This window comes from Neophocaena asiaeorientalis, unplaced genomic scaffold (genome assembly GCF_003031525.2).
Source record: "Neophocaena asiaeorientalis asiaeorientalis breed wild unplaced genomic scaffold, Neophocaena_asiaeorientalis_V1.1 scaffold62, whole genome shotgun sequence".
Taxonomy (NCBI): domain Eukaryota; kingdom Metazoa; phylum Chordata; class Mammalia; order Artiodactyla; family Phocoenidae; genus Neophocaena; species Neophocaena asiaeorientalis.
Window position 1 is genome coordinate 2,288,516 of NW_020175191.1, and position 25,657 is coordinate 2,314,172.

General features: G+C 45.7%; 2 protein-coding genes across 7 annotated transcripts in view; both read left to right on the forward strand.

Annotated features, from left to right (window-relative positions):
- Nucleotides 1-11,781, forward strand: part of HIPK1 (homeodomain interacting protein kinase 1) — a 46,916-nt gene extending 35,135 nt beyond the window's left edge. For 2 of the 5 annotated variants that reach the window (XM_024764926.1, XM_024764927.1), the window contains exons 11-16: nucleotides 830-972; nucleotides 1,379-1,561; nucleotides 2,053-2,259; nucleotides 3,848-4,089; nucleotides 5,770-5,900; nucleotides 6,985-11,781. In XM_024764926.1, coding sequence (XP_024620694.1) covers nucleotides 830-972; nucleotides 1,379-1,561; nucleotides 2,053-2,259; nucleotides 3,848-4,089; nucleotides 5,770-5,900; nucleotides 6,985-7,473 — 1,395 coding nt within the window. In that variant the 3' untranslated portion in view covers nucleotides 7,474-11,781. The remainder of the gene's footprint in view (nucleotides 1-829; nucleotides 973-1,378; nucleotides 1,562-2,052; nucleotides 2,260-3,847; nucleotides 4,090-5,769; nucleotides 5,901-6,984) is intronic. The other 3 variants (XM_024764928.1, XM_024764930.1, XM_024764929.1) reach the window with 3 other exon arrangements.
- OLFML3 (olfactomedin like 3) lies at nucleotides 7,394-16,496 on the forward strand. 2 transcript variants are annotated; one of them, XM_024764933.1, is made up of 4 exons: nucleotides 7,394-7,476; nucleotides 13,856-13,903; nucleotides 14,610-14,895; nucleotides 15,208-16,496. In XM_024764933.1, exons 2-4 carry the CDS (start codon nucleotides 13,877-13,879, stop codon nucleotides 16,026-16,028), a joined length of 1,134 nt encoding a protein of 377 aa, XP_024620701.1. In that variant the 5' UTR covers nucleotides 7,394-7,476; nucleotides 13,856-13,876; the 3' UTR covers nucleotides 16,029-16,496. The 2 variants fall into 2 exon arrangements, with proteins under 2 accessions (XP_024620701.1, XP_024620700.1); XM_024764932.1 differs by lacking the exon at nucleotides 7,394-7,476 and having other exon boundaries at nucleotides 12,386-13,903.
- Nucleotides 16,497-25,657: the final 9,161 nt, after the last annotated feature.

Here is a 25,657-nt window from a genome sequence, read left to right on the forward strand (position 1 = left end):
TGCCACAATTTCCGTAAGAAGTACAGAAAACATATTTGTTGCTATTTATTGCAAGTGGCATGGCTTGTTAAGAACTACAAACAATGTATTTTCCTTTAGTGATTAGTTTTTATGTCGAGTTATGTTTCTACAAATGATGCATATTTAGGAAACTACTAAAAACAAAATATGGTACTCTCCGCATCTATTTCCTAAATATTTTTCTTATTGCATTTTAAAAAAAATGCTATCACATGGCTGTAAATGATGAAGTTAGCTTTCTCTTGCTGGCATTAAGCTTGTTTGCCAAAGGATTTTGGCCTTTGGTCATCCACATCTGGCTCCATTTTCCAAGGACTACCCTTTTAAAAAGGAACAATTCTCCTTTTTGTTTTATGGGTTGAATTGACCTGATGTCTTTTATCTGATTGGCACTCAAGCTTTTAAATTCCTATTTTTAATCTCAAGGGAGTTGTCTTAACTCTTTCTTGGGATGTTTTTAGACTCTTTGCAAAAATGTTACTCCAGCATTTAACTAGAGCTTACTTCTGAACTTTCAGATTCCTTTACTCTGCAGTATAATAGAAACTCTTAACCACAGGGATCTTCTTTTCTTTAATACCCTGGTGGTCAGGTTATGGAGGTGGCCAAGAGAAGGCAGCGTGTTCTTTTTCCCTGTTCATAAGACTTGTAACCTTGAGCCCCTCTGACCTTCCTTTTTTAAATCTCTGCAAGTTAACAATCTACAAGAAACTTCTTTTAAGCTATGAATTTTTCTTTCATCTAAAAAACAGAAGAAAAAGCCAAGAGTGAGTCAAGTCTGGATCTTTTTGTGTTTGTTTCCTTACAGCAGGCTTGGCCTGGAGGAACCCAACAAATTCTCCTGCCTTCAACTTGGCAACAGTTGCCTGGGGTAGCTCTACACAACTCAGTCCAGCCCACTGCAGTGATTCCAGAGGCCATGGGCAGTGGCCAGCAGCTCACAGATTGGAGGCAAGTGCCCTGTGTTCCTCTCTGGGAGAATTTGCAAGGGCAGATCCCTTAGGGAAGGACCACTTGACGATTTGGTGAGACAGGAAGAAGGTAAAGGAAAGGAGAGATTTATCTCTGTGAAATCCTTGAAGAAAAGAATCCACATCAGGCTAGGAGACGGAGTTACAAGAAAACTTTGAATGCAGGAAAACAGTAGGTTCTAAGTTCAGAAATTATTTACTTCAGATTTAAAGAAAGTGTTATGCAATAAACCATACAGTGAAAACCCCTAAAGCCTTATAATCCAGGTGCCCAACTATAAAAATAAAACACAGCTTTATTTGGTTGTTTTAATTGCTTTTAGTACCTATTTGGTCCTGACTTCCCAGTGTTTTCAGTATTCATACTTCTCTTTCTGATGATACAGGAATGCCCACTCTCATGGCAACCAGTACAGCACTATTATGCAGCAGCCATCCTTGCTGACTAACCATGTGACATTGGCCACTGCTCAGCCCCTTAATGTTGGCGTTGCCCATGTTGTCAGACAACAACAATCCAGTTCGCTCCCTTCAAAGAAGAATAAGCAGTCTGCTCCAGTCTCTTCTAAGTAAGTCTCTGTTAGGGCTGATAGTTAAAATTGCCAGTTTGAAAGATATGTCGCCTGGCATTTAGAGTGTTGGAGTATAGACACTTTTGGTATGAAGCAGCAAGAAGCTGCCAAGTTGAAAAGAGCTAACCTTCGGGCATGCACACAGAGGTGTTCTGGTTATGCTAATCCTTTCTCTGCTGCCACTTTGAATCCAGCCTTCTTTTGGCTGATGTTTTTAGTTTTCTGCCCACTTCACAGAGTGAAATTTAACCACGGGGTAAAGGGCATACAAAAATAAAATCTATATTCTAATTTTGGTGTTCTTGTCCTGGAAACCCTGGCTAGAGTGGTTAGTTTATTTTTTTATTGGGACTTTTATAGTTAAGTGTATTGATTTAATGATTTGGTAAGAAGGAATCAAAGAGCAAATTGGAAAGAGGTCTGGGGAAAAGATATCTAGTTTGGGGGACCAAGCACTGAATGATCTTTCTTGTGACCTTTTCCTACAGGTCCTCTCTGGATGTTCTGCCTTCTCAAGTCTATTCTCTGGTTGGGAGCAGCCCCCTCCGTACCACATCTTCTTATAATTCCCTAGTCCCTGTACAAGATCAGCATCAGCCAATCATCATTCCAGATACTCCCAGCCCTCCTGTGAGTGTCATCACTATCCGCAGTGACACTGATGAGGAAGAGGACAACAAATATAAGCCCAATAGGTAAGACAGGTGAATGGTTCCCTAGCTCTGTGGCTCCTGCCCTTGGTCTTAGTCTGTTGGCTTCACACAAGTGGCTCAATTTTGGCTATGAAAGGAAGGACTAAAAAGGGGTATTTAGGAAGCATGGCCATGGATGAGTGAGCCAGAACACTCAAGTTTCCATAACTGAGCATTGTCAAGTTTTCTGTAATATTATACATGTTCATCAGTTAAATCAGTCGTTCAGATACATTAGATGGAAGGTATAGATTACGTTGTCAGGCTGTTCTGGCTTGGAATGCACATTATGTACTACAGACATGATCCCCTGCCTTTAAGGAACTTTAGAGTCTGAAAACAGATACTATAACAGAAGCATGTAAAAAAACAATTAATTGGAACAAGTTGGTAGATATGAGATTATATGAAATTCGTGTAATTTTTTAATCTGAACAGACCTCTTTGGAAGAGGTAGAACTTTAAGTAGGGCTACCTTCTTTTCCCCCCTCTGCTATATGGTCATTCAGTTTAAGAATTTAAGTACCAGATTATTTCCTCTTATCCCAGCACCTTAATCTAAGTCCTTAATTGGGCAGTTAACTAAGAGAGATAGGATACATTTAAGAACTGTGATACACACCTCTCTTGGTGTGAACATAGTTGCCTTGATTGTTCTGTGTTCTTCTTCATTGTGTTTTTGGTGCTAGGCATATAGAAGAAGCAATAACTCTACTTTTACCTGAGGAGGAAGGATTCACGCATGAAAGTAACTTAGGAGACTTAACAGAGTCACGTGTAAATGAAGTTTAAATGAACTTGAAAGAGTAAATTTAGAATGAAATACTTCAAAAGGGCTATTTACAAATGGTATTTACAAATGGCTATTTACAAATGGTAAATAGACTTGAAACTAAGTTTTGAAAGTGGTTATTGAACTGATTTGGGGAAGAAAAAAGTTAACTTTCCAGTGAAGAAAAGGGGCCTAGTACTGGCAAAAATTATATAACCAGCAGGATTGCTTTGACCGGAGGCAAGCCTATTAAAAAGTAAGGAAAAGGTAAAGTTAGTAAGGTAGGGATCATTTTGTGAAGAAACTTTTTTTAAAAACACCTATAGTGAGAAGTTTGATTAGATACGGTAAAGAACCATTTATAGTCTAGCAGGGTGATATGAAAATAAAGTGGTGTTTGAAGAATACTGTTGAAATAACTGCGAATGGGAATGGCTAAGAGGCAACATAGAATAGTTGCTAGAGGTGTGTACTTTGGAGTCATTCTGTCCTGGATCTGAATCCTGTCTTCACAACTTATCACTTGTGTGACCTTGGTCAAGTTTCTTAATCTCCATCTGCCTCTGCCTCAGTTGCCTTATCTGCAAAACAGGGATAAAGTACCTACTTCATGGAAGTGTTGTGAGGATTCAGTGAGATATGTGTAGAGTGTAAGAATAGTGCCTGATGCATAATAAGCACTCAGAAATTTGTTGCTGCTACTGTTGTTATTATTACTATCATCATGATTATCATCATTTTTATTATGGGAAGACCAGAGACCAGCAAAGAAACATTGCTAAAAGGGGGTTGAATTTTCATGTATTTTCTTCTCCTCAGCTCTGGCCTGAAGGCAAGGTCTAATGTCATCAGTTATGTCACTGTCAATGATTCTCCAGACTCTGACTCTTCCTTGAGCAGCCCATATTCCACTGATACCCTGAGTGCTCTCCGGGGCAATAGTGGACCCCTTCCGGAGGGTCCCGGCAGAGTCGCGGGGGATGGCACTGGCACCCGCACCATCATAGTACCTCCACTGAAAACTCAGCTCGGTGACTGCACTGTAGCAACCCAGGCCTCAGGTGAGTTTGTTCACAGCTGGAGTTGAATGCTCCTTTGATGTGTGTATCTTTAGTATTTTGCTATAATCTACTTTTGCCAATGGTGCAGACCAGTGGTGTAGATTTTCCTTAAAATTGCCTAGTTCAGAAATCAGTTCCTTGTGATATGAAATTGTTTTTGGCCATCAGTTTATCTTCCTGTGTTTATTTTGCTTGGATCAATATAACAGTGAGTTTGTAGACTCAGTAATACACTCACTGTTGGTGGGAGAAGGTAGATATGACTTTTGTTAGATGGCAGGGAGAATTAACAGGCAGGTTTTTTTTGCCACAGGTGATTCAGATTTGACAATCCAGAAATGAATGGGAACTGATAATATTAAAAGTGATTGCAAAAGTTTTTTTGGAAAACAATATGTACTTTAGATCTTTTCTCGCCCAGTGGCATAGCAGTGATGCTTTTGTGGGTTGTATTATCAACCAAATTACCTCCATCTGTTTTGCTCTGTGAGCTGCTGGGTTTAGGTTCCCGGGTTCAGTTATTGGGTAATGAAATGCTAACTGCAGTAACAAGCCCCAGTTTTCGTGGCTTAACATAATAGAAATTTATTTCTTAGTCACGTGAGTTCCCAGCGCAAGTGCTCCTGGTTGGTAGGCCTGGCAGCGAGTTAAGGATCAGAGCCTTGGAATCCTCGGCATCCAATCAGAAGGAGAAGGAAAGTATGGAGGAGGCACACACAGATTTTAACCTCTTTAGCCCCGGAAATAGTGAAAACTCATCACATGGCCCCACCTAGAGGCAAGGGGGCCCAGAAAAATGTAGTCCTTGTCTAGGCAGCTCTTTTCCAGTGGCAACTCTATACACCAAAGGCGAGGACTGTGAAATTTTGGCATCGATATAGCCATCTCTTCGTACTTTTATGAATTAGTGTTTTACCATGAATTATAATACTGCCGAAGACATAAACAGTGTTCTAGTTTTAGGGTGACGTGTGGTTCTCCTCCTGAGAAGTAGACAACTGTCCGTTGCAGACAGGGCAAAACTTCCTGATGCCAGGCTACTGAGAAACATTATTAGGAGCTCTGTCCACTATTGGGTCCAAAGAAAATAGGTTGCTCCACAAGTTACTGAATAAATGCTCCAGTTTTCCTAGTGGGACCACAGAAGGAAGCAAAATTTTGAAAATTGATCGTGCTTATATTCAGCTGCACTTTCTGCAGTTTCTTAGAATTTGAAGACAGTGAATTCCCAATGAGATATAATCTTGTCTTCCTTTAAACCCCTTTGACACCTGAATGTTCCTAAATATTACCAATATCTTACTCAGCTTCACATTGTCATTTCTGTACTTGTTTAATCCCTTCCTACATAAACTCTAGGCTCCTTGAGAGCAGGGACCATGTCTTACTTGTGTTTATATTTCTAATAGTACCTTTCACATTACTGGAGATTAGATAATATTTACTGAAGTGAACCTTTTGAAGATCTTTATGGAGCTTTGTAGAAAGACAGAAAAGAAATGGATAATACAGTTTTTGTTCTTCTAGTGTAAATGTAATTGAGGAAATAAGATACACATGAAACCTTAACTCTTGCAAACCTCATACAAACACGGACTGATTAATATGATGCCATCTGAGGTTTAGCTCAGTGATACTGAGTCCATGTCTGCTCATAACTAAAGCCTGACCCTTTCTTAGGTCTCCTGAGCAGTAAGACCAAGCCAGTGGCTTCAGTGAGTGGGCAGTCATCTGGATGCTGTATCACCCCCACAGGATATCGAGCTCAGCGCGGGGGGACCAGCGCAGCACAGCCACTCAACCTTAGCCAGGTAAGCACTAGGGGCTGCTGCCTTCTCTTTGGGGCCCCCGCTATTGTTACTCTCTGGAGAACCCTGCTTCTGGCTGGACTGCTGAATAAAGCCAAATGAAGCCCCTTTTGTGTCAAACAATTTGGTGTTCCATGGCCTGTGTCATATCTGTATGTGTTGTGTCTCTTCATTCCCTCTGTAAGTGTGTTCAGAATGTACGTTCCAGGTTTTCCATCAGACCTCCCTAGTCTATCCTGGAAGATTAGAGAAATGTGTGGAATTTAGAAAGTGCCTAGGATGCTTTAGTTCTTGCCTCGTTCTGCACCACCACGTGCATTGAGACTAGATTCTCTTTCTTTATCTCCTGGGTCATAAATAACCTGAGCCTTACTCTGTTTACTTGAAGCAAGAGACAGTGAAAAAGCTTTCTGGATACTTAATCAACTGGTTCTAGTCTTACATGGTGCTTGAGTCTGGGATTTGGGGCTTTTTTCTCCCCATCTGATCCTCTGATGGGGTGGGGAGGGTCACTATTCTATTTGTGTTCACTTTTTCCTCAGCTGAAATTCTGGTGCTTGTATGATGTCTACTAGTAGTGAGAAAGTGTAAATATGAGGGTGTAACTGTGTGGTTGTGTGTGTGTGAGAGAGAGAGAGCACATGCAAGTGCAAATATAAGTTCGAGTTAGTGCATGTGTCTTGGGCTCCACAGTTCAAGAGGGATATGAAAAACTTAGAGGAGAGCAAGAGAAAACAATGGCAAGGAAGAAAGGTTAGGAAAAATTCAGTCACTGATGCCAGAATAGGGTGAGTTGAGTCGACAGTTATTTACTTGCAGGAGTGAGTAACCCTATGAACTCTTGATTTCCCCCTTTCCTCTGTCATACTTGAGAGCAAACTGCTGCTGTCTGGGCTGGGTTAGGATCTATTCTGCCAGGAGGCAGAGGGATGGGTGGCTGACTTCTGACAGCATTGCCAGTCTGGGAGATTCTATGCTATGGCAGCCCAGAAGCAGTATGAGTTAGAACCTCAACTCTCAAATTGGCCTTTCGTGCCCTGAGCCAGGGTGACCTCAAGATTCCTCACTTCCTTCTTCCTCCTTCCAGAACCAGCAATCATCATCAGCTCCAACCTCGCAGGAGAGAAGCAGCAACCCTGCCCCCCGCAGGCAGCAGGCGTTTGTGGCCCCGCTCTCCCAAGCCCCTTACGCCTTCCAGCATGGCAGCCCACTACATTCGACTGGGCACCCACACCTGGCCCCAGCCCCTGCTCACCTGCCAAGCCAGCCTCACCTGTATACATATGCTGCCCCCACTTCTGCTGCTGCATTGGGCTCCACCAGCTCCATTGCTCATCTCTTCTCCCCGCAGGGCTCCTCAAGGCATGCTGCAGCGTATACCACCCACCCTAGCACTCTGGTGCACCAGGTCCCTGTCAGTGTTGGGCCCAGTCTCCTCACTTCTGCCAGCGTGGCCCCTGCTCAGTACCAACACCAGTTTGCCACCCAGTCTTACATTGGGTCTTCCCGAGGCTCAACCATTTACACTGGATACCCACTGAGCCCTACCAAGATCAGCCAGTATTCTTACTTGTAGTCGGTGAGTATGAGGGAGGAGGGGTCAGAGTTCTTAATGGGCTGTGATGAGCTCCTCCCTCACCCTCTCCTGAAACTCCTTAGCCAGCAACTTGCTCTGCAGGGGCCCACTGAAGCAGAAGGCTTTTCTCTGGGGAACCTGTCTCAGTGTTGACTGCATTGTTGTAGTCTCCCAAAGTCTGCCCTATTTTTTAATTCTTTATCTTTGTGACAGCATTTTTGGTATTTGGAAGAGTTCAGATGCCCATCATCTGCAGTTACCAAGGAAGAGAGATCATTCTGAAGTTAACCTTTGAAAAATATTTTCTCTCTCTGACTTGATTTCTATAAATGCTTTTAAAAACAAGTGAAGTTCCTCTTTATTTAACTTTATTTTATTGTAATTGCTGGTCAGAGGAAAAATGCTGATAGAAGGACTTGAAATCTGATAACAAGAAAAGAAAAATCATTACTTTCTGCTCGTTTAAAAACCAAGACTTAATTGCTTATCTTAAGAGCAGCTTGCACAAGTCTGTATTTTACTATCTTGCATTTCTCCTCAAAATTTTACCTTTGCTAATGGGACATTTAAGCTTACAGTGTTTTAATTTTGTTTTCATGTCATGTTATATTTAGTGGGAAATTGTTATTTTTGCAAAACTGGTTACATACTACTCTCTGTTACTGTTGGGATTCTCTCAGTTGCTCCTGTGTTTATTATTAAAGTAGTGTTAAAAAGGCAGCTCACCATTTGCTGGTAACTTAGTGTGAGAGAATCCATACCTAACCGTGAAAGCACCAGGTATTCTTTCTAAATGAACCCTGTGCATTCTTTTTAAATTATTTTTAAAAAGTCCTTCTCTCTCTGATTTAGCTTAAATTTTATTATTGGAAAAGCCATTAAGGTGGTTATTATTGTATGGTGGTAGTTGTTTTATTATATGCAAAATCTCTTTGTATTATGCGATACTGGCATTGATGAGCTTTGCCTAAAGGTTGTTGGCATCGATGAGCTTTGCCTGAATATTAGTATGAATTTTCAATAATACACCTCTTTCTCTCTTTGCCTCAGCTCTCCCTTCATCCTATGTGATTTATTTGGGGAGAAAGCTAAAGGATCTGAAACCGGATAAGAAACGTGTATAGCTTTTATACTTTAAAGTAGCTTTCTTTGTATGCCAGCAGCAAATTGAATGCTCTCTTACTAAGACTTATATAATAAGTGCATGTAGGAATTGCAAAAAATATTTTAAAAATTTATTACTGAATTTAAAAATATTTTAGAAGTTTTGTAATGGTGGTGTTTTAATATTTTGCATAATTAAATATGTACATATTGATTAGAAGAATATAACAAGCAATTTTTCCTGCTAACCCAAAATGTTATTTGTAATCAGATGTGTAGTGATTACACTTGAATTGTGTATTTAGTGTGTTTCTGATCCTCCAGTGTTACCCCGGAGACGGAATTGATGTCTCCATTGTATTTAAACCAAAATGAACTGATACTTGTTGGAATGTATGTGAACTAATTGCAATTATATTAGAGCATATTACTGTAGTGCTGAGTGAGCAGGGGCATTGCCTGCAAGGAGAGGAGACCCTTGGAATTGTTTTGCACAGGTGTGTCTGGTGAGGAGTTGTTCAGTGTGTGTCTCTTCCTTCCCTTTCTCCTCCTTCCCTTATTGTAGTGCCTTATATGATAATGTAGTGGTTAATAGAGTTTACAGTGAGCTTGCCTTAGGACGGACCAGCAAGCCCCCGTGGACCCTAAGCTGTTCACTGGGATTTATCAGAACAGGATTAATAGCTGTGTTGTGTATATGCATTGTTCTCAGTTTCCCTGCCAACACTGAAAAATAAAAACAGCAGCTTCTCTTTTTTACTGCCACCTCTACCCCTTTCCATTTTGGATTCTCAGCCGAGTTCTCACAGAAGCATTTTCCCCATGTGGCTCTCTCACTGTGCATTGCTACCTTGCTTCTGTGAGAATTCGGGAAGCAGGTGAGAGGAGTCAAGCCAATATTAAATATGCATTTTTTCTTTTTTCTTTCTTTTTTTTAAGTATGTGCAATCACTTTTAGATGAGATTTATTTTTTCCTTTTCCCATGTGGCAGTCCTTCCTGCAAATAGTTGATATTCCTAGTAAAATATTTGCTTGTTGAAAAAAACATGTAACAGATGTGTTTATACCAAAGAGCCTGTTGTATTGCTTCCCACATCCCCAATACTATGAGGAGGAGTTTTGTGAAGCCGCTGGTGACAGGGAACTCAAAGAAAGGTTTCTTAGCCGGTGAAGAATATTTAGAAGGAACCAAAGCCTGTTGAGCCATCAGGCTTTTGAGGTTTCTTTTTAACAACTTGTGTATTCTTGGGGCCCTTCAAACTGTGAAAGTGTCCTTGTACTCTCAGCTCCTACACGGATCTGGGTCAAGTAGAGAGTACTGGGGATGGCAAAGTTCCTGCCCATTAAGATTTGGGGGAAGAAGGTTAACCCTAAGATGTAGACATGTTCCATCTGAACTGAAAATTATGTATTTGAGGGATAAGTCTAGGACTGGTTCTTTGTAGAGATGGTGTCAAGGAGGTGCAGGATGGAGATGGGAGATTTCATGGAGCCTGGTCGGCAAGCTCTGTACCAGGTTGAACACCGAGGAGCTGTCAAGGTATTTGGAATTTCTTCATTGTAAGGAGGAAGGGCTTTCAAGATGGGGCAGATAGTCAGTATAGCCTACCAGGAACATGTTGGTGTTTTCTACTTTTTTTTTTTATCATTATTTTGTGTTTTCAGCATTATATTGATCAAGATACCCAAGCAGTTTGTATAGTTTCTGTCACTAGTGTTATACAGTTTTATGGTCAGCGTGTGCAATCTTTGTGTCTCTTTTTGCCAAGCGCATTCTCATTTTCATGCTCAAAGGCAGATCTAGTTTCTAATGGAAATATTTTTTGTTCCTTATCTTTACAAGGGATAAGATTTGTTGTTTTTGTAAGAAATGAGATGCAGGAAAAAAACACTCCACTCCTGCGCACCCTACCCCCCACCCTCAGTCCAGTAAGTGGATACCACTTAAGATAGGAGTCTTCACGGGGAGAAGACAATACCAAGAGCTTATATTGTTACCATAATCACCTTACTAGCAGTGTGTGGCTTTAAGAATTTTAGAGATCTTCAGTATTAGTTTTGCAAATTGGCATTTCAGATTTACCAAGATAAAAATCCATCTGTGTCTGCTGAATGTGTATGTGCTCAGTGTGGCTTTAGATTCTGTCTCTGGGGCTTAACATTGCTGGCCCTGACAGGATTGGGGAAGCTCCAAGAATAAAGTGAGCAGCTGGCCCAGGTCACAGTGGCCTGACCTCAGACCAGCTTAAGGCTTTAAGTTCTGTCAGAACTTGTATTTCCAGCTTCTCCCCTTCAGGGTGAGAGAGAAAATGGGAAGGGTTAGGTACAGCCACTCTAGGCTCATCAGGACACTTGATCACTCCGGAGTTTTTAGTAGCTTCCAGGAAGTGATACTATGGTCAGTGCTCAGCTAAAATCCCAGGCCCAGGAATGAGAACTTCATTTAAACAGTTCTGACCATCCATCGTCCTCCACTAGAGGGGCTAAACTTGACTGCCCTTAGCCAGGCAAGCGCAGTAGTGTGTGTTTTATTCAGCATTATTATGCAAAAACCCACTGGTTAGGATGGTTTGTTTTAGGATAGGAAATGAAATTGCCTCTCAGTGACAGGAATGACCCAAGCCTGCTTCCTGTTTCAATTTTTTTTTTTTAACTGATGGATGGTGCAGCATGTCTACATGGTTGTTCGTTGCTAAACTTTATATAATACGTGGTTTTGATTCAGCTTGAAAAATAATCTCACTACATGTAGCAGTACATTTTATGTACATTATATGTAACGTTAGTATTTCTGCTTTGAATCCTTGATATTGCAATGGAATTCCAAGTTTATTAAATGTATTTGATATGCTAGTTATTGTGTGCGATTTAAACTTTTTTTGCTTTCTCCCTTTTCTGGTTGTGCGCTTCCTTTTATGACAAGCCTCTAGAAACAGTTTCTGAGAATTACTGAGCTATGTTTGTAATGCAGATGTACTTAGGGAGTATGTAAAATAATCATTTTAACAAAAAGAAATAGATATTTAAAATTTAATACTAACTACGGGAAAAGGGTCCATTGTGTAAAAACATAGTTTATCTTTGGATTCAATGTTTGTCTTTGGTTTTACAAAGTAGCTTGTATTTTCAGTATTTTCTACATAATATGGTAAAATGTAGAGCAATTGCAATGCATCAATAAAATGGGTAAATTTTCTGATTCATGTGGCTGTTCTTGACTTCTCTTATAGGGGTACAAAGGGGATCAACAATTGGCATCTTTGGAGTGGCTAAATACATTGCATCTGAATGCCAGTAGAGTGTTAGAGACAACTTCATTCTTCATACAAATCTCCGCCCCAGAAATAAATAGGGGTCGGTAGGGAATACTTCCCAAGAATGGAGTGTCCAGGGCCCTAACTTAAGATCATCTGGATCTGGCCCTTTGAAAGATGCAGAAACTTCTGACACAGGCTAATTAAACTTTGCTTCCTAGCACGCTCCACCAAACATCTAAAGTACCAGAATGCAAATAAGAATAACCACAAGATGATGCTATTTTCCCCTCCTTTCAGAAAGCTGCACTGTTAGAAGAATCTTTTTTTTCTTTTTATAACATCTTTATTGGAGTATAATTGCTTTACAATGGTGTGTTAGTTTTTGCTGTATAACAAAGTGAATCAGCTATACATATACATATATCCCCATATCTCCTCCCTATCCCACCCCTCTAGGTGGTCGCATCTCCCTGTGCTATGCGGCTGCTTTCCACTAGCTGGCTGTTTAACATTTGGTAGTGTGTATATGTCCATGCCACTCTCTCACTTCATCCCAGCTTACCCTTCCCCCTCCCCATGTCCTCAAGTCCAAGGAGTAGGTTTTTTTTTTTCTTTAGAGGAGGACTTTGGCTCAGATTTCTCTTAAGTGAGTGATTAAAGTAAAATTTCTCCTGATAAAGAATTAGAGATTTGTCTAGATTCATCACTGCGGGGCTCTGAATAAATGCTATGCTCATTTGACTTCTTTTGACGCATGTGTTTCAGGACAAGTCTATCTTACAGCGGCCATTAATTTTTTGGGCTCCTGTAGTCATAGTTGGGATATGGAAATGAGAAACATTTAGAAACACCCTTTTGGGCCATAACCAAGAGAAGTTATATCTGTTCTCTCCCATTAGTAGGGAAGTCAGAGTACATTTATTTTGATTTAGACTGCAACATATATATTTTTCATTTTTTTTTCCTAAATAAATGAATGTAAAATTAGTGTGAACTCACTGAACACTCCCCAGTTTGGGTAAGAGAATATGCCTAGAAACTTTCGGGCAAAGAAAAACTGTATATAGAAAGACTGCAGCCAGTCTCACTTCCAGATAATCAAGAATTAATTTACTAATTTCTCAATGACCTGTTTTGGGTTTTGTTTTTTAGTTTTAATCTCAGATACATTCTCTTTCTTAGGCTAAATCAGAGAGAGATTGGGATAGCCCCATAAGTAATTGGATAGTCCGTGGGGAAAGCTGCATTTTAATCATGAAAACCCCTGTAAATTCAATCTACTTGGCTTGCTTTGCGGGAAATTTTCCACTGGAGGTGAACTTGGTTTCCCTATTAATTCTGAGATGACACCAGGTGCTTAGCACAAGATGGCGCCAGTGAGCTGTAGAAGAAGGTACTACAGATTTGACCACTGTGGCCTTTCTTCCCACCCCTTCCCCTCAAACCTCATCTCCCCTGCTTCCAGCTTCCACTAAAGGCAGAAAACAATCCATGCTGTTATTGCTGGGAAAGGAAAGGATTAACGAAGGATGGTTCTTAAGTCAGCATTGGAAGCATTCTAAAGCAGGAATAGAGTTTGCTAAGTTTCCTCCAGGGCCTCTGCCTCCCCCTACTAGCTCCTTTTCCTGGGTGACTGCCCAGAAGGCCTTTGCCCTAGGGTTTCCAATCTTCTCCTCTCCTGGGGAGCCCACGGCCTAGGCGGGAGGCGGTTAAGCCTTCTGGCTGCTCTGCAATAGGGCCATCTGTGTTTGATCAATCCAAGCGGAAAGGAGGGGGTGGGGCCCGTAGAGGGACTGTGAAAGCATTCCAGAGTAGTGAGAGAGCCCCGAGATCCTGCAAGAGAGAAGGCACCGCCCCCAGCCCGGCCTCCAAAGCTAACCCGCCGGCTTGAGTGGAAGAGGCCGTGTGCACACGACCACACACTTGGTCTACCCTGGCCCTACTCTCCGCAGCCATGGGGCCCCGCAGCCCGCTCCTTATCTTGTTCCTTTTGTCTTGGTCGGGACCCCTTCGAGGACAGCAGCACCACCTTGTGGAGTACATGGAACGCCGACTAGCTGCCTTAGAGGTAGGTGTCTCCTTTCTCTTCTGGCCCAGCCTGGAAGGATTCCACATCTCCTGTTGATTCAACCAGTTTGTCAGGGATGTGGGGATGACAAATTAGGGCTCTTGTAAGAACCTACAGAAAACTCCATCTTTTAATAAGAGGGTCCTCACAATTGCAAGTCCCCCTCTTTCCCCACATACAGAAAGCAATTCCAAAGCACATAGACCTTTGTGTTTCACCCCTGGGATTAGATGGGATAAGGGAAGAGAGTGGAAATTGAGAGCTAGAATTATGGGAATGCATCTCAGGATGAGCTGATGATTCTTTTAAAAGCTGGAAGTTCTCAGAGAATCGGCAACTTTCTGCCTTTTTAACAGCTTGGAGTCTGTAGCATCCTAATTCCCAAGAGGAGGATCATATAATGGAGCAGAGGTCCCTTCTCACCCTCATGCACTTAGACTGCCCTAGAGGCTCAGAGAAGTCAGTGGCACTGCTCACAGCACGGCCGGAGGATGCAAGGTCGGGATTGGGGCCTAGATGGATCTTAGCTGAGCTCTTTGCACATTTTAGCATCTTGAACGTTTGGTTTTCTCTCTGTGGAGGTGGAAGGGGATGCTGATGTCTGGCTGAGTTTTGCTTTTTCCCATTCCTGACTCCCTGGTTGGGCCTCTCCCTGCCTGAGAGTTGTAACCCTTAGGCCCTCCTTCCTGCTGCCCCATCCCTTTAGGAACGGCTGGCCCAGTGCCAGGACCAGAGTAGTCGGCATGCTGCTGAGCTGCGGGATTTCAAGAACAAGATGCTGCCGCTGTTGGAGGTGGCCGAGAAGGAGCGGGAGGCACTCAGAACTGAGGCTGACACCATCTCGGGGAGAGTGGACCGTCTGGAGCGGGAGGTGGACTATCTGGAGACCCAGAACCCAGCCCTACCCTGTGTAGAGGTTGACGAGAAGGTGACTGGAGGCCCTGGGGCCAAAGGCAAGGGCAGAAGAAACGAGAAGTACGATATGGTGACAGGTAAGCAATCTGAAACAGACCCCTGTATTCTTCCTTGGTTCTTCCCCTTTTTTCTCCTTATCCCAGTCCATTTGGCTCTGTCTTCTAGAATCTGTTTTAGGGAAATCTCTGTACTATCAGGTTCATTAAGGAGAGTTTCTGGGGACCCAGGCGTCTGTGGTGCTCTTTGCCCCAATCCTCCATGAGAGTGGAGGCGTCCACTGGGCAAAGGCCCAACTGTTCTCCAAATAGCCCACCCTGGGGGGTTCCTGCAGTGAGCATCTAACTCTTGCCTGTTTTCCCTTGTCCTGTGCTTTTCTCCTTTCCCACCAGACTGTGGCTACACAATCTCTCAGGTGAGATCAATGAAGATCCTGAAGCGGTTTGGTGGCCCAGCTGGTCTGTGGACCAAGGATCCACTGGGGCCAGCAGAGAAGATCTACGTGCTGGATGGGACCCAGAATGACACAGCCTTTGTCTTCCCAAGGCTGCGTGACTTCACCCTTGCCATGGCTGCCCGGAAAGCTTCCCGAGTCCGGGTGCCCTTCCCCTGGGTAGGCACGGGCCAGCTGGTATATGGTGGCTTTCTTTACTATGCCCGGAGGCCCCCTGGAGGACCTGGAGGGGGCGGTGAGTTGGAGAACACTTTACAGCTCATCAAATTCCACCTGGCAAACCGAACAGTGGTGGACAGTTCAGTATTCCCAGCAGAGGGTTTGATCCCCCCGTACGGGCTGACGGCAGACACGTACATAGACCTGGCGGCTGATGAGGAGGGCCTTTGGGCTGTCTATGCCACCCGGGAGGACGATAGGCACTTGTGTCTGGCCAAGTTAGACCCGCAGACACTGGACACAGAGCAGCAGTGGGACACACCATGTCCCAGAGAGAATGCTGAGGCTGCCTTTGTCATCTGTGGGACCCTATACGTTGTTTATAATACCCGCCCTGCCAGTCGGGCCCGCATCCAGTGCTCCTTTGATGCCAGTGGCACCCTGACCCCTGAAAGGGCAGCACTCCCTTATTTCCCCCGCCGATATGGTGCCCACGCCAGCCTCCGCTATAACCCCCGAGAGCGCCAGCTTTACGCCTGGGATGATGGCTACCAGATTGTCTATAAGCTGGAGATGAGGAAGAAAGAGGAAGAAGTTTGAGGGAGCTAGTCTTGTGTTTTGAATCTCTTTCACCTCCATACATTTATATCCCGACTAAATTTCCTGCTCGTCATTCCGGGCAAGTTGTGATTCACATCTCATATTTTCAGCCAATGGAAGCCAAATTCTCATTGCCCCTTCATTTCACATGGGACTCCAGATCTCGAGGAATCCTTTTAGAGCTAAAAGAGAGAAAGCCCTAAATATTCACTCCTCTCTTGCCCCATGTCAGCAGATTTCAGGCCGGTGAAAGATGAGCCAGTTCCAGAGCTCTGACCCTTATACATATGGAGGCGACCCCAGTGAACAGGCAACAGAATATTTCTTGCCTCAGTGCGAGTCAGGGGAGAGAGAGGGCTAGGAGGAGATGTTAGACTCTGCCCTCTCTCCCTTCTCCCTTCAGTGCCCTAGAGGATGGAACTCGTTCTGTACTGCAGCGTTTTGCATTAAAAGGAAAATCCACTGCTCCTTGCCTGTGTTTGTTTGGGGTAGCCCTCAGATCAGATTTCTCCCCGTGATCATCCATCTTCTCCTCTGCCACATCCCCGCTCCTTAAACCGCATTAGGGACTTGGCTGGGCTCCCTTGCCTAGCAAGAGGGGCTTCTCCAGTTTCAGACTTCACTGGGAGGTGCCTGGGGAGGCGGCAAAATCCCAGCACTTCCAGAGGCTGGGGCAAAAGCCCCCGGTGCCCACCGTCCTCCGCAGCAGCCCTCCCAGAACCACCAGCAGCACCACGCCTCCGGGAGGTTTTGATGCAGACAATGGGGTTTAGTCGAATGTGGAAACCAGAGCCCTGAATGCGTGTGGGTTCTGTAAGAACTTTAAGCCTCACCTCTGAAGTGGAGTCTGCCCCCCAGGACCGAACCCCACTCCCATCTCCAGCATCAAGCTCATCACCAGGGCCAGGTTGCACAATCGCGCTTGGTCTGAACCGCTCTGATTTTCCTGCTGCCACGGCGTCTGCGGTTTGGGCGAGGAGGAGGGGCAGTGACCACGTCCCAGATGTTAGTCTTACCAGTTTCCCAACACATCCCTCCCGCCACCCTCCTCACCCCCACTTACCTACCCCAGTCCTGGAACCTGGCTGAAGTCTGTCCAGAAGTCCCGGAAACTTAACCCTTTCCTGCCTAGCACTCTGGCCTCTGGGCTGCAATTGCGGAAGGCCATCTGGGGAAGGGAGAAGGGAGAAAGGACAGGAGGAGACCGTGGTTTCGGACTCCAGTCTCTAGGCATCTGCTGAGCTCTGTACCAGGCCCCGCTCCAGCCTCATCCTCATGTCCAACTCTCCGGAGCAAGGCCATCTGATGGACAAGATCCACTGCTTAGACTGTGAAGTTGACCTCAAGCAGCCCTGGGAGTCCTCCTGGTTATTTACCCCTTGTGGGGGGAGGAGAAAGGGACCCGGTCTTCTCCCCCCACCCCTCCCCCACCCCCGAGGTAGGGTGGATCAGTCAGGACCCTGTGATCCTCCTTTTGTCTTCTTCCCTCCCCAGGCAGAGCTGCTCCTGACGTAGGTTGGCGAGGCAGGGGAAATGAAAGGCAGTGAAGCACCTCACAAAGACGCTATTGTGGGGAGCCTGGGCGGGCGGAGGCTCGCTCCCATTCAGTTGTCTCTAATATGGGGCTGGCAGCAGTAATCACCGCCTGTCAGCCCACAGAGGGGTCTGCCCACGGAACATCTGGCTCTAGCAGCGCGCGGTTCGCTGAGGAGGGCGTGGAGGAGGGAGGGAGTTCTCGGTGGGGGCCGGGCCCCGAGGAGGGGTGTGTGGGCACGTGCACACATGGGGGGAGCTCGTCTCCTTAGTGTGACACCACTGTGTGAGAGGGTGAGGCCCTGTCTGTAGAGGCATCTTGATCCAGCACCAGTTGCCAGAAACAGCTTTTTGACGACCCTGGGGAGGGAATAGCTCGGAGACTCTGTGTGTAGATGACATCAGTGTGAGGAGTGAGTACCAACACCGGGTCCTTCCACCTCACAATGTGTGTGCCTGTCTTTGTGGCATCTTTTTTCCCCTGGTTCCTCAATGAGGGAAGACGCAGCTTTTTTTTTTTTCTTGCTTAAAGTTTCTTTGGAAAAGTTCACTCAGACTTTTCTGAAAGGGCAGAAATCTCTGGGGCCTTGTCACTTACTACTTTTTCCTTTTTGTTTTTCTTTTTTGGCTTGTGTACAATAGCTGGGCTATTTTGGAAGCGTTTTAGACGGTGAGTGGAACTGTGTGGGCAGATCCAGTGAACTGTCCAAATTCATTAAGCTTAATTATCTGCTGGCAAGGACAGAGCCTCTGTGGCTGAATCCTATCATCAAAAAGCAGCCTCACTGCTCCTTCTCAGACCCTCCATAACATGTCACTTGACAGAAATGGGTTATGCCCTCTGGTTTGAGTTGACAGTGGGAAGACAGTGGGAAGCAGAGGCCCTATGGGGTAAAAAGGCGCTAAGAGTCCAAAGAGAAGTTCCACGTGTGTCCCCAACACCCGGCCCTAAGACAGTAAAAGCCGGGGATGGGGTTGTGGGAATAACGTCAAGAAGCAGGAAGGGCCTCTGCTGTGGAGACAGCTGTCTGCCAGATCTCTGGTCCAGGCACTGCCTCTCTATCACAAGGCAGGGTTGAGAGGGCTCCCTTTACCCCTATTCTGCCCTCAGAACTCCCCACCCTAACTTCCCAGCTCTCCTCTTTGTTCTCAATAGCCTTTCCTCCCCGGTGCTGGTCTTTGTGTCTGCCCATGAGAGAAACAAACGTGTTCACCTTGTCATTTTCATCAGGGAGCCTGAGCCAGTGTTGTCAGAGCCCCAGATGGTGGCGGAGGGAGAGGGCAGAGGTATATAAGGAATGAAGTTGTTGATTCAGCTGACAGTGCTTCCTCTGGAATCGGGCTCTGAGCTAAACAGGAAGCAGAGGCCTTTCCCTCTTCCTCCTCCTCCAGTCTCAGATTTTCTGGATTCCTTCTCATCCCTCTCCTTGTACAGGCGCCCTTCCCCGAGACGCCTGGAAGCATCCCCTTCTACTGCTCCACATTTCTCTACCTGCTTTAGGTCAAAACATGCCCATTTTGAGAGCTCTTGAGACTGTTCTGGTATTTCTCCCAGCCTGCAGGATTGGTTTCTTGAGCCTCTCTGTGGCTGCCTCGGCAATGCGGTCTCTGCTCCAGGAGGGCTGTTTTCGACCTTCAGCCAGAGGGCAGGGGCCGTCCTTCCGCCCTTCGTCCTGCTCTGCAGCTGCAGCCTCTCCTGATCCTCTGCCCCAGCAGCCTGGACGTGTCTTCCTTTGCTACCCCCGGCCACCAAGGCTGGTAAGCTTTCCTCTGCCTGCTTTTTAACTTCTGCTCTCACAATGCAGAGCTTAAAAGATTAAATCTTTATTTATGGATTTAATAACTCCACAGAAGAATTATAAATGTGGCAGACAGTGTATTACTTTAGAGGGCAGAATGAGAAGGTAAAAACGAAGACCTCTCAGCACCCTCTCTCCAGAACATGGGTCTGACAATATCTGGAGTTGGACACATCTCCAGAACACTCCAGCCTGACCTCTGGGGTCATGACCTCCAGCCTCCCCAGCTCCACCTTCTCTGAGAACGGACACCCTTCCTTCCCATCCATAGCCACATGGCCCAATGGGAACAAATCAGATTCTCTCTCCTGGGGATTTAGAATTGCAGATCAGAGATGTTAGGTCTGAGAGAGTGTCTGGAAGCATCTTTTGCCCTGCTACGGAGAGACAGTGAGAGCCAGGCTGCAGAGGGAAAAGGATAAGGAGACACCAGACAGAAGCAGAGACAGGAGAGGAGTGAGGGGTGACTGATCAGGGCCAGTGTGCATGTCTGATCTCAAACCAGCTCTCCTGTGGTCCCAGTACATTGCTAGCCCTTGGGTTCTACAAAATGCCTGAATCCTGAAACTAAATACTCCCTTTTCTTGTTTGTTCGTGTTTATTTTTTTGCTCAAGTTAATATGAGTAGGTTTCTGTTTCCTACAACCCAAATCCGACTCCTCATCTACACCTTACCTTCCCACCAAAACAATCACCCCATCCGCTGGACGGCCGGGCACATGGCCTTCAGCCTTTAGAGCGTTCCTCCCTGCCCATGACCTAGAGGACTCACTAGAGTGATGAAGAATCTGTGCAGGCCTGTCCTGAATCATTGTACCACAGCTCGCCACACCACTCATCCTCCGTGACGCCCCACAGACCGCAGCTCACTTGCCCTCTCCTGTTCTGGCATCTCATGGTGTGGCGTTTCTTTCTCCATTGTAGCTTGTAGCACAGTGTTCTCTGAGGCAACCTGACATAACTTTAGGGTCCGACAAGCTTGGAGTCAGAGCTCCTGGGGTGAGAGTCTGCCTCTGCTACTTACTGCTCTGATACCTTGAGCAAGTTACTTAATACCTTATCTATAAGGTAATAATATCTGCCAAACAGGATTGTTGCTGTGAGGATCAGAGATGGTATATGCCAACTCTTTGGCAGTGCAGACAATCAGAATGTAGTTCTCAAGCCCCACTTCCTTTGGGATGCTTTTCTGGCTGTTCTCAATCCCACCTGGCAGGGTCAGGGGCCTTTCCTCTGGGCCCTGACTTACCCTGTGTGCATCCCAGTTGGAGCCGGTACCACAGTGTGTTGTGTCTTGCTCATCTTTGTGTCCCCAGAGCCTAACCCAGAGCCTGGCTCAGAGACGGGACTCAATAAATACTTGTATCGTGCTCCCCCAGGAGACTGTGAACCCTTGGAACTCTGGGCAGATTTGTCTCCTAACTCAGGGCCTAACTCAGACCAGCAAGCAGTAAATGTTCTTGGTGGCATTTTTCAATTCAGCTGGACAAAGACAAGCTACAGATAAAAACAGAAAGCAGGGCTACCCTGGTGGCGCAGTGGTTGAGAGTCTGCCTGCCAATGCAGGGGACACGGGTTCGAGCCCTGGTCTGGGAGGATCCCACATGCCGCGGAGTAACTGGGCCTGTGAGCCACAACTACTGAGCCTGCACGTCTGGAGTCTGTGCTCCGCGACAAGAGAGGCCGCAACAGTGAGAGCTCCGTGCACTGCAATGAAGAGTGGCCCCCGCTTGCCACAACTAGAGAAAGCCCTCGCACAGAAACGAAGACCCAACACAGCCAAAAAAATTAATTAATTAAAAAAATAATAAAATAATAAAAACAGAAAGCAGTCTCTCTTCAACTGTAGAACGTGTTGGCCTTCCCACAGTGGCGATTTCTAGCTCCTACATCTAAGGGGAACGTCTCAAAGTAGGCCGGCACAGCTAAGCCCTGTGGCCACGGGGGAGGAAGGCAATAAAACTACGGAAGGAAGGCAGTGGGAAGACCTTTGTTGTTCAGCATCTGGTTCACAGCAGGGGTTGTGGAGTAGTTAAGTCTGTTCCCACCCTGGCCCTGCCACTTGCTACCAAGTTACTTCTCTGTGAGCCTCAGTTTCTTCATCTATGTATGATGTAGAGAATACCAATTCCACAGATCGCTGTGAGAATTAAGCGAGGTAATCCCTGTAAAGCAGTAAACCGGTGTCTGGCACATAGTAGGTGCTCAGTAAGTATTGTTATTGTTATCAATATCATCTTGATTGCAGGAGTCTTTTCAGATTAAGAAATGCTCATGCTTTTTATCTCCTCGGATCCTTTCAACAATTCTGTGAGACAGGCAATTCTCAGGAACCCGAGGATTATAAGAGATTTAATGATTCGTCTAAGGTTGCAGAGCTAATAAAGGTAGTGGGGCCAGAACCTAGTCTTGGAGGCTGTGTGGAGGAGTGGGGAGAACTGGAGCTCGGAACACAAGCTGAGTTCAAATCGTTGCTCAGCCGCTCGCTGGCCAGGTAATCCTGGGCAAACCAATTCTCTGAGAGTCTGAGCGTCAAAGACTTCTTGTGAGGGATGGGCGGACTAGTGTGTGTAAAATATCTAGCAGAGCATCCAGAACAATAAAGTTGCTCACTACATGCTCGTTCCCAGGACTGTGACTTGCTGTCTCATATTGGACAGTACGCTGCTGATTATCTCTGTTTGGTGATCAACCCTCTGTCTTGATCCAGTGGCTCTCTGGCAGCCTCCTCTCTCCACTTGTACATTGTCTACAAGAAGGCAGGACCCCTGTTTCCCACCGTAATCTGTGCATTATCAGTAACAGCGGGGTTGACAGGTGTCCTGTGCCAGGGGTGAGGGAAGAAAGCAGGCAGTGTGGGAACATCCCCACCGCTTCTCTGTGCCTGTACCAACTCCACCAGCAGTGCTTGGTGTTTGGTTTTCTTTTCTTTTCTTTTTAAATATAGTGCTCCCAAGCTGCCTTTTTCCTTCTACCACGTTTTCTCTCTCAGAGATATTCTAGTTGTTCAGCATGTGTCCCTAGTAGCCATTACTATTGACTTTTTGGATTTTTGATCTTGTTGTTGACTTTGCCAGATCCTTCGATGCCGTTTTGGTTGCACTTGGTCTTACAGATATTTATTGGTGTCCAGTTGCACATGAGTTTTGTTTTGTGGCTGCTGAGTATTGTGTTCCAGGCCTGTAAATCCAGGCAGCTGTCAAATGCATGAGCTGTTCTCCATCTAGTCTGCTTGCCCTTTTGGAGGAAGGAACACAGTGTGGAGAGAGCACAGGGGTGGGAGGAAGAAGACCTTTCTATTTCAGTGTGACCGGTTCATGTGGCTGAGTGTCCTGGCTTTGCTCCTCATTAACTGTGTGACCTTGAGTCAGATGCTAACCTCTCTGAGTCTCAGTGCTCATTTGCAAAACAGGATTATGTTACCTGGATTACCATCTCGTAGCACTGTGGAAGTTCAAGTCGTAATGCATAAAGCTTTTAGGACCTCCGGGAAGGAATCTTAGGAATCACTGAGTTTAGCTCCCTCATTTTACAGTTGAAGAAATTGAAGTCCAGAGAGCCTTTTGAGGGCAGGGACCATGCCTTATTCATCTTTCTATCCTGGGGATACAGACAGAGTTAGGCGCATACTGGGTGTCCAACAAATATTCTGTAAATGAGCTGAGCAATCAGCTCGCAGTGACATGTCTATGATTTAACCTCTCGATGACTCGGGTTATCAACATCAATTACTGTACTGTACCTCTGTGCCCTGATGCCTTCAGAACCAATTATGCTGTGTAGGATGTGGCTATGATGCTTTTCTTCTTTGTGTGTCTCGTCTCTCCTCCCGCACTGTCACCTGTCAGTTTACCTTGTAGCCTTTGGATCCATTCTGAGAAATCTCCCTCACTGTTTCTAATTGACTGTCCATTCAGGCTGGGACAGAACAAGAGTTAAAGGGCTTTGAAAGACGTAAAGTTGGCACACAGGCCAGGTACCTTTACTGGCATCACGAAGAGTGTGGCCGAGTATTCCACAGACTAGAAGCATAGCCTATTTTAATCTGAAAGAGGCCTTAATGTCATCTGGTCTAGGACCCTCAAGTCATGCAAGTGTTTTCTAACTCACCGTACACTTCCAGAGCCTTCTAGCATGGTGTGATCGGTTTACTCAGTGACTTGTGAAGCAGGTGCATGTTTTATGCTGGCAGTGACTGAGGATTCAATGGTTTCTACCCCCTGGAATCTCTACCCAATGACCTGGATTCTTGAGCATTTTTCCCTCCCAGCAGAGGGGAGGTAAACACACAGATGTGGATTTCTCCTCTCATGCCTGATTATGACCTAGAAATTCCCTTCTCTTCCTCTCTCTGTCCTTTCCAGCCCTCCTTAGTACTTTTTACTGTTGTATACTGTTTAGATATCTAGGGGAATCTTTAAAGACGTAAACTAGAAACACTAGCTTAATAATTAAGTAAGTAAGGGGAGACATAGGGGAAATGTTTCTTTTATCAGTGGATTTTTTTTTTTTTTTGGCCGCACCTCGTGGCTTGCAGAATCTTAGTTCCCGATCAGCGATTGAACTTGGGCCCACAGCAGTGAAAGCGCAGAGTCCTAACCCCTGGACCTCCAGGAAAGTCCCTATCACTGGATTTTAAGTTGAGGTAGGAGTAATCTCATTTAAACAGACTTCAGTATTCATCTGAAAGCCTGTAAATTGCAGACAAATTATCAGCCACAAAGTGGGATTTTATGTTCTGTGAGTTTTTAATGAGGGCAAGGGAGGCAGCTCCACACTTATTGATTCATGGTCTGGGAAAGATCAGCTTGGCTTACCCTCTCCCTGAGGACGGGGCAGTGGCAGGGCACAGAGCAGACATCTGAGGTTCAAGTTGTAGTTCAGCTCTTTTCTGCCTGTGTGATCTCAGTTTCCTCATCTGTAAGAGAACAATAATATTTATATCTTCCTCACAGGGGCAGTGTGATGACTGAAATGAGATAATGCATGTGAAAGTGTTTTGTAAATCATAAAGCCACACAAGTACTCACTGCTCAGATTACTCAGTTAAGAGTCAACGTAGAGCGTCTTGTGTATGTGCTGGGTTTCGGGCAGCCAAGGAATGGGACAGGCTGAGGAGCCCGTCCAGCAAGGAGGAGCAAAGGGTTGCTGCACAAATGAAAAGTCATCATTAGGAAAGTTTGATTATTGCAAACAAAAGGAACTTCAAAAAGGGGGATATGATGCCTATGGAACCTGGACCCTGTTATGGGATTGAATCGCTGTGAGTGGTCATCAGCAGGCAGAAAATGCAAAGTCAGAGACGGTGTTCAGACGGCAAAGTCAGAACACCATGACTGTGTAGAATGAGACCCAATGCCTAGTTATAGAGCAGGAAGCAAATCTGGGGGTGAGACGCACATCCGCGTCTGGGAAGGTCACTGAGGGATGTTGAAGTCTGAATGGAGTCTGTGTGAGAGGCAGCATCGGTGGGGACCCTTCAATGTCAAAGCCAACGTGGACAGACAATTGATTAATGAAAAATGTAATGGATATTGGTGAAGTATTTACTATGTGCTAAGTGCTTCCTCACAACAGTGAATAAGACAGTCACGGACACGTCTTCCCAGCTCCTGGACTGGTGGTTAAAAAGATGAATCAATAGGAGCCACACTGCAGTGCGGTAGGGCTTGTTCTATAGGAGGACCTTCTACCCAAGCCTTTCCTGCAGTGGGGGATGGTCAACTTCTGGAGGGTCCTCAGCCTGGCTGGAGGGACACCCATCAGGACCGCTCTGCACACCATTGCCACTGCTGTCATCATCACTCAGCTGGGCCACTGCAGGAGGCTCCCAACTGACCTCCTTGCCCCAGGGTCTCTCCCGGCTCCAGCACCCATGTCATTATGTCTCGCTCTATGTCATTGTTTGTTAATGGACCCCTCTCCCCAGACTAGACTGTGAAACTCTCCCTCTCTGGGGAGATTCAGAGAACGGAGAACGGAGACAGTGACTTCCTCTTTATAGCTTTGGTACCTACTTCTCGGGTTCAGTGGATGTTTGAGGAGAACAGGGAGAGGAAAAGGCAGGAAGGCACAAAGGGAGGAAGGAGGGTCCAGGGCTGTCCTCTCCTTCCAAGCTCGTTCTCCATGAGCTTGAGAGGTGAGTGCCCCGGACACTGGGAGTTTGCACAGGTGTAAGCTCTCCCTGAAGCAGCAGCTTCCCTCATGGGATGGCCAGCAGCCAGAACCCAGTTTTCTTTGCAAGTCTCCTGAGAACAGGACCTTGTTGCCAGCTTTGCGTGCCCTGGAGCAAGTCTC

What these genes read in the sequence shown, in the direction of transcription:
- OLFML3 (XM_024764932.1), top strand. Translation starts at nt 13,790, where the DNA reads ATGGGGCCCCGCAGCCCGCTCCTTATCTTGTTCCTTTTGTCTTGGTCG. An exon ending in GCCGACTAGCTGCCTTAGAG is followed by an intron (nt 13,904 to 14,609) that starts GTAGGTGTCTCC and finishes CCATCCCTTTAG; the next exon opens with GAACGGCTGGCCCAGTGCCA. An exon ending in GAAGTACGATATGGTGACAG is followed by an intron (nt 14,896 to 15,207) that starts GTAAGCAATCTG and finishes CTTTCCCACCAG; the next exon opens with ACTGTGGCTACACAATCTCT.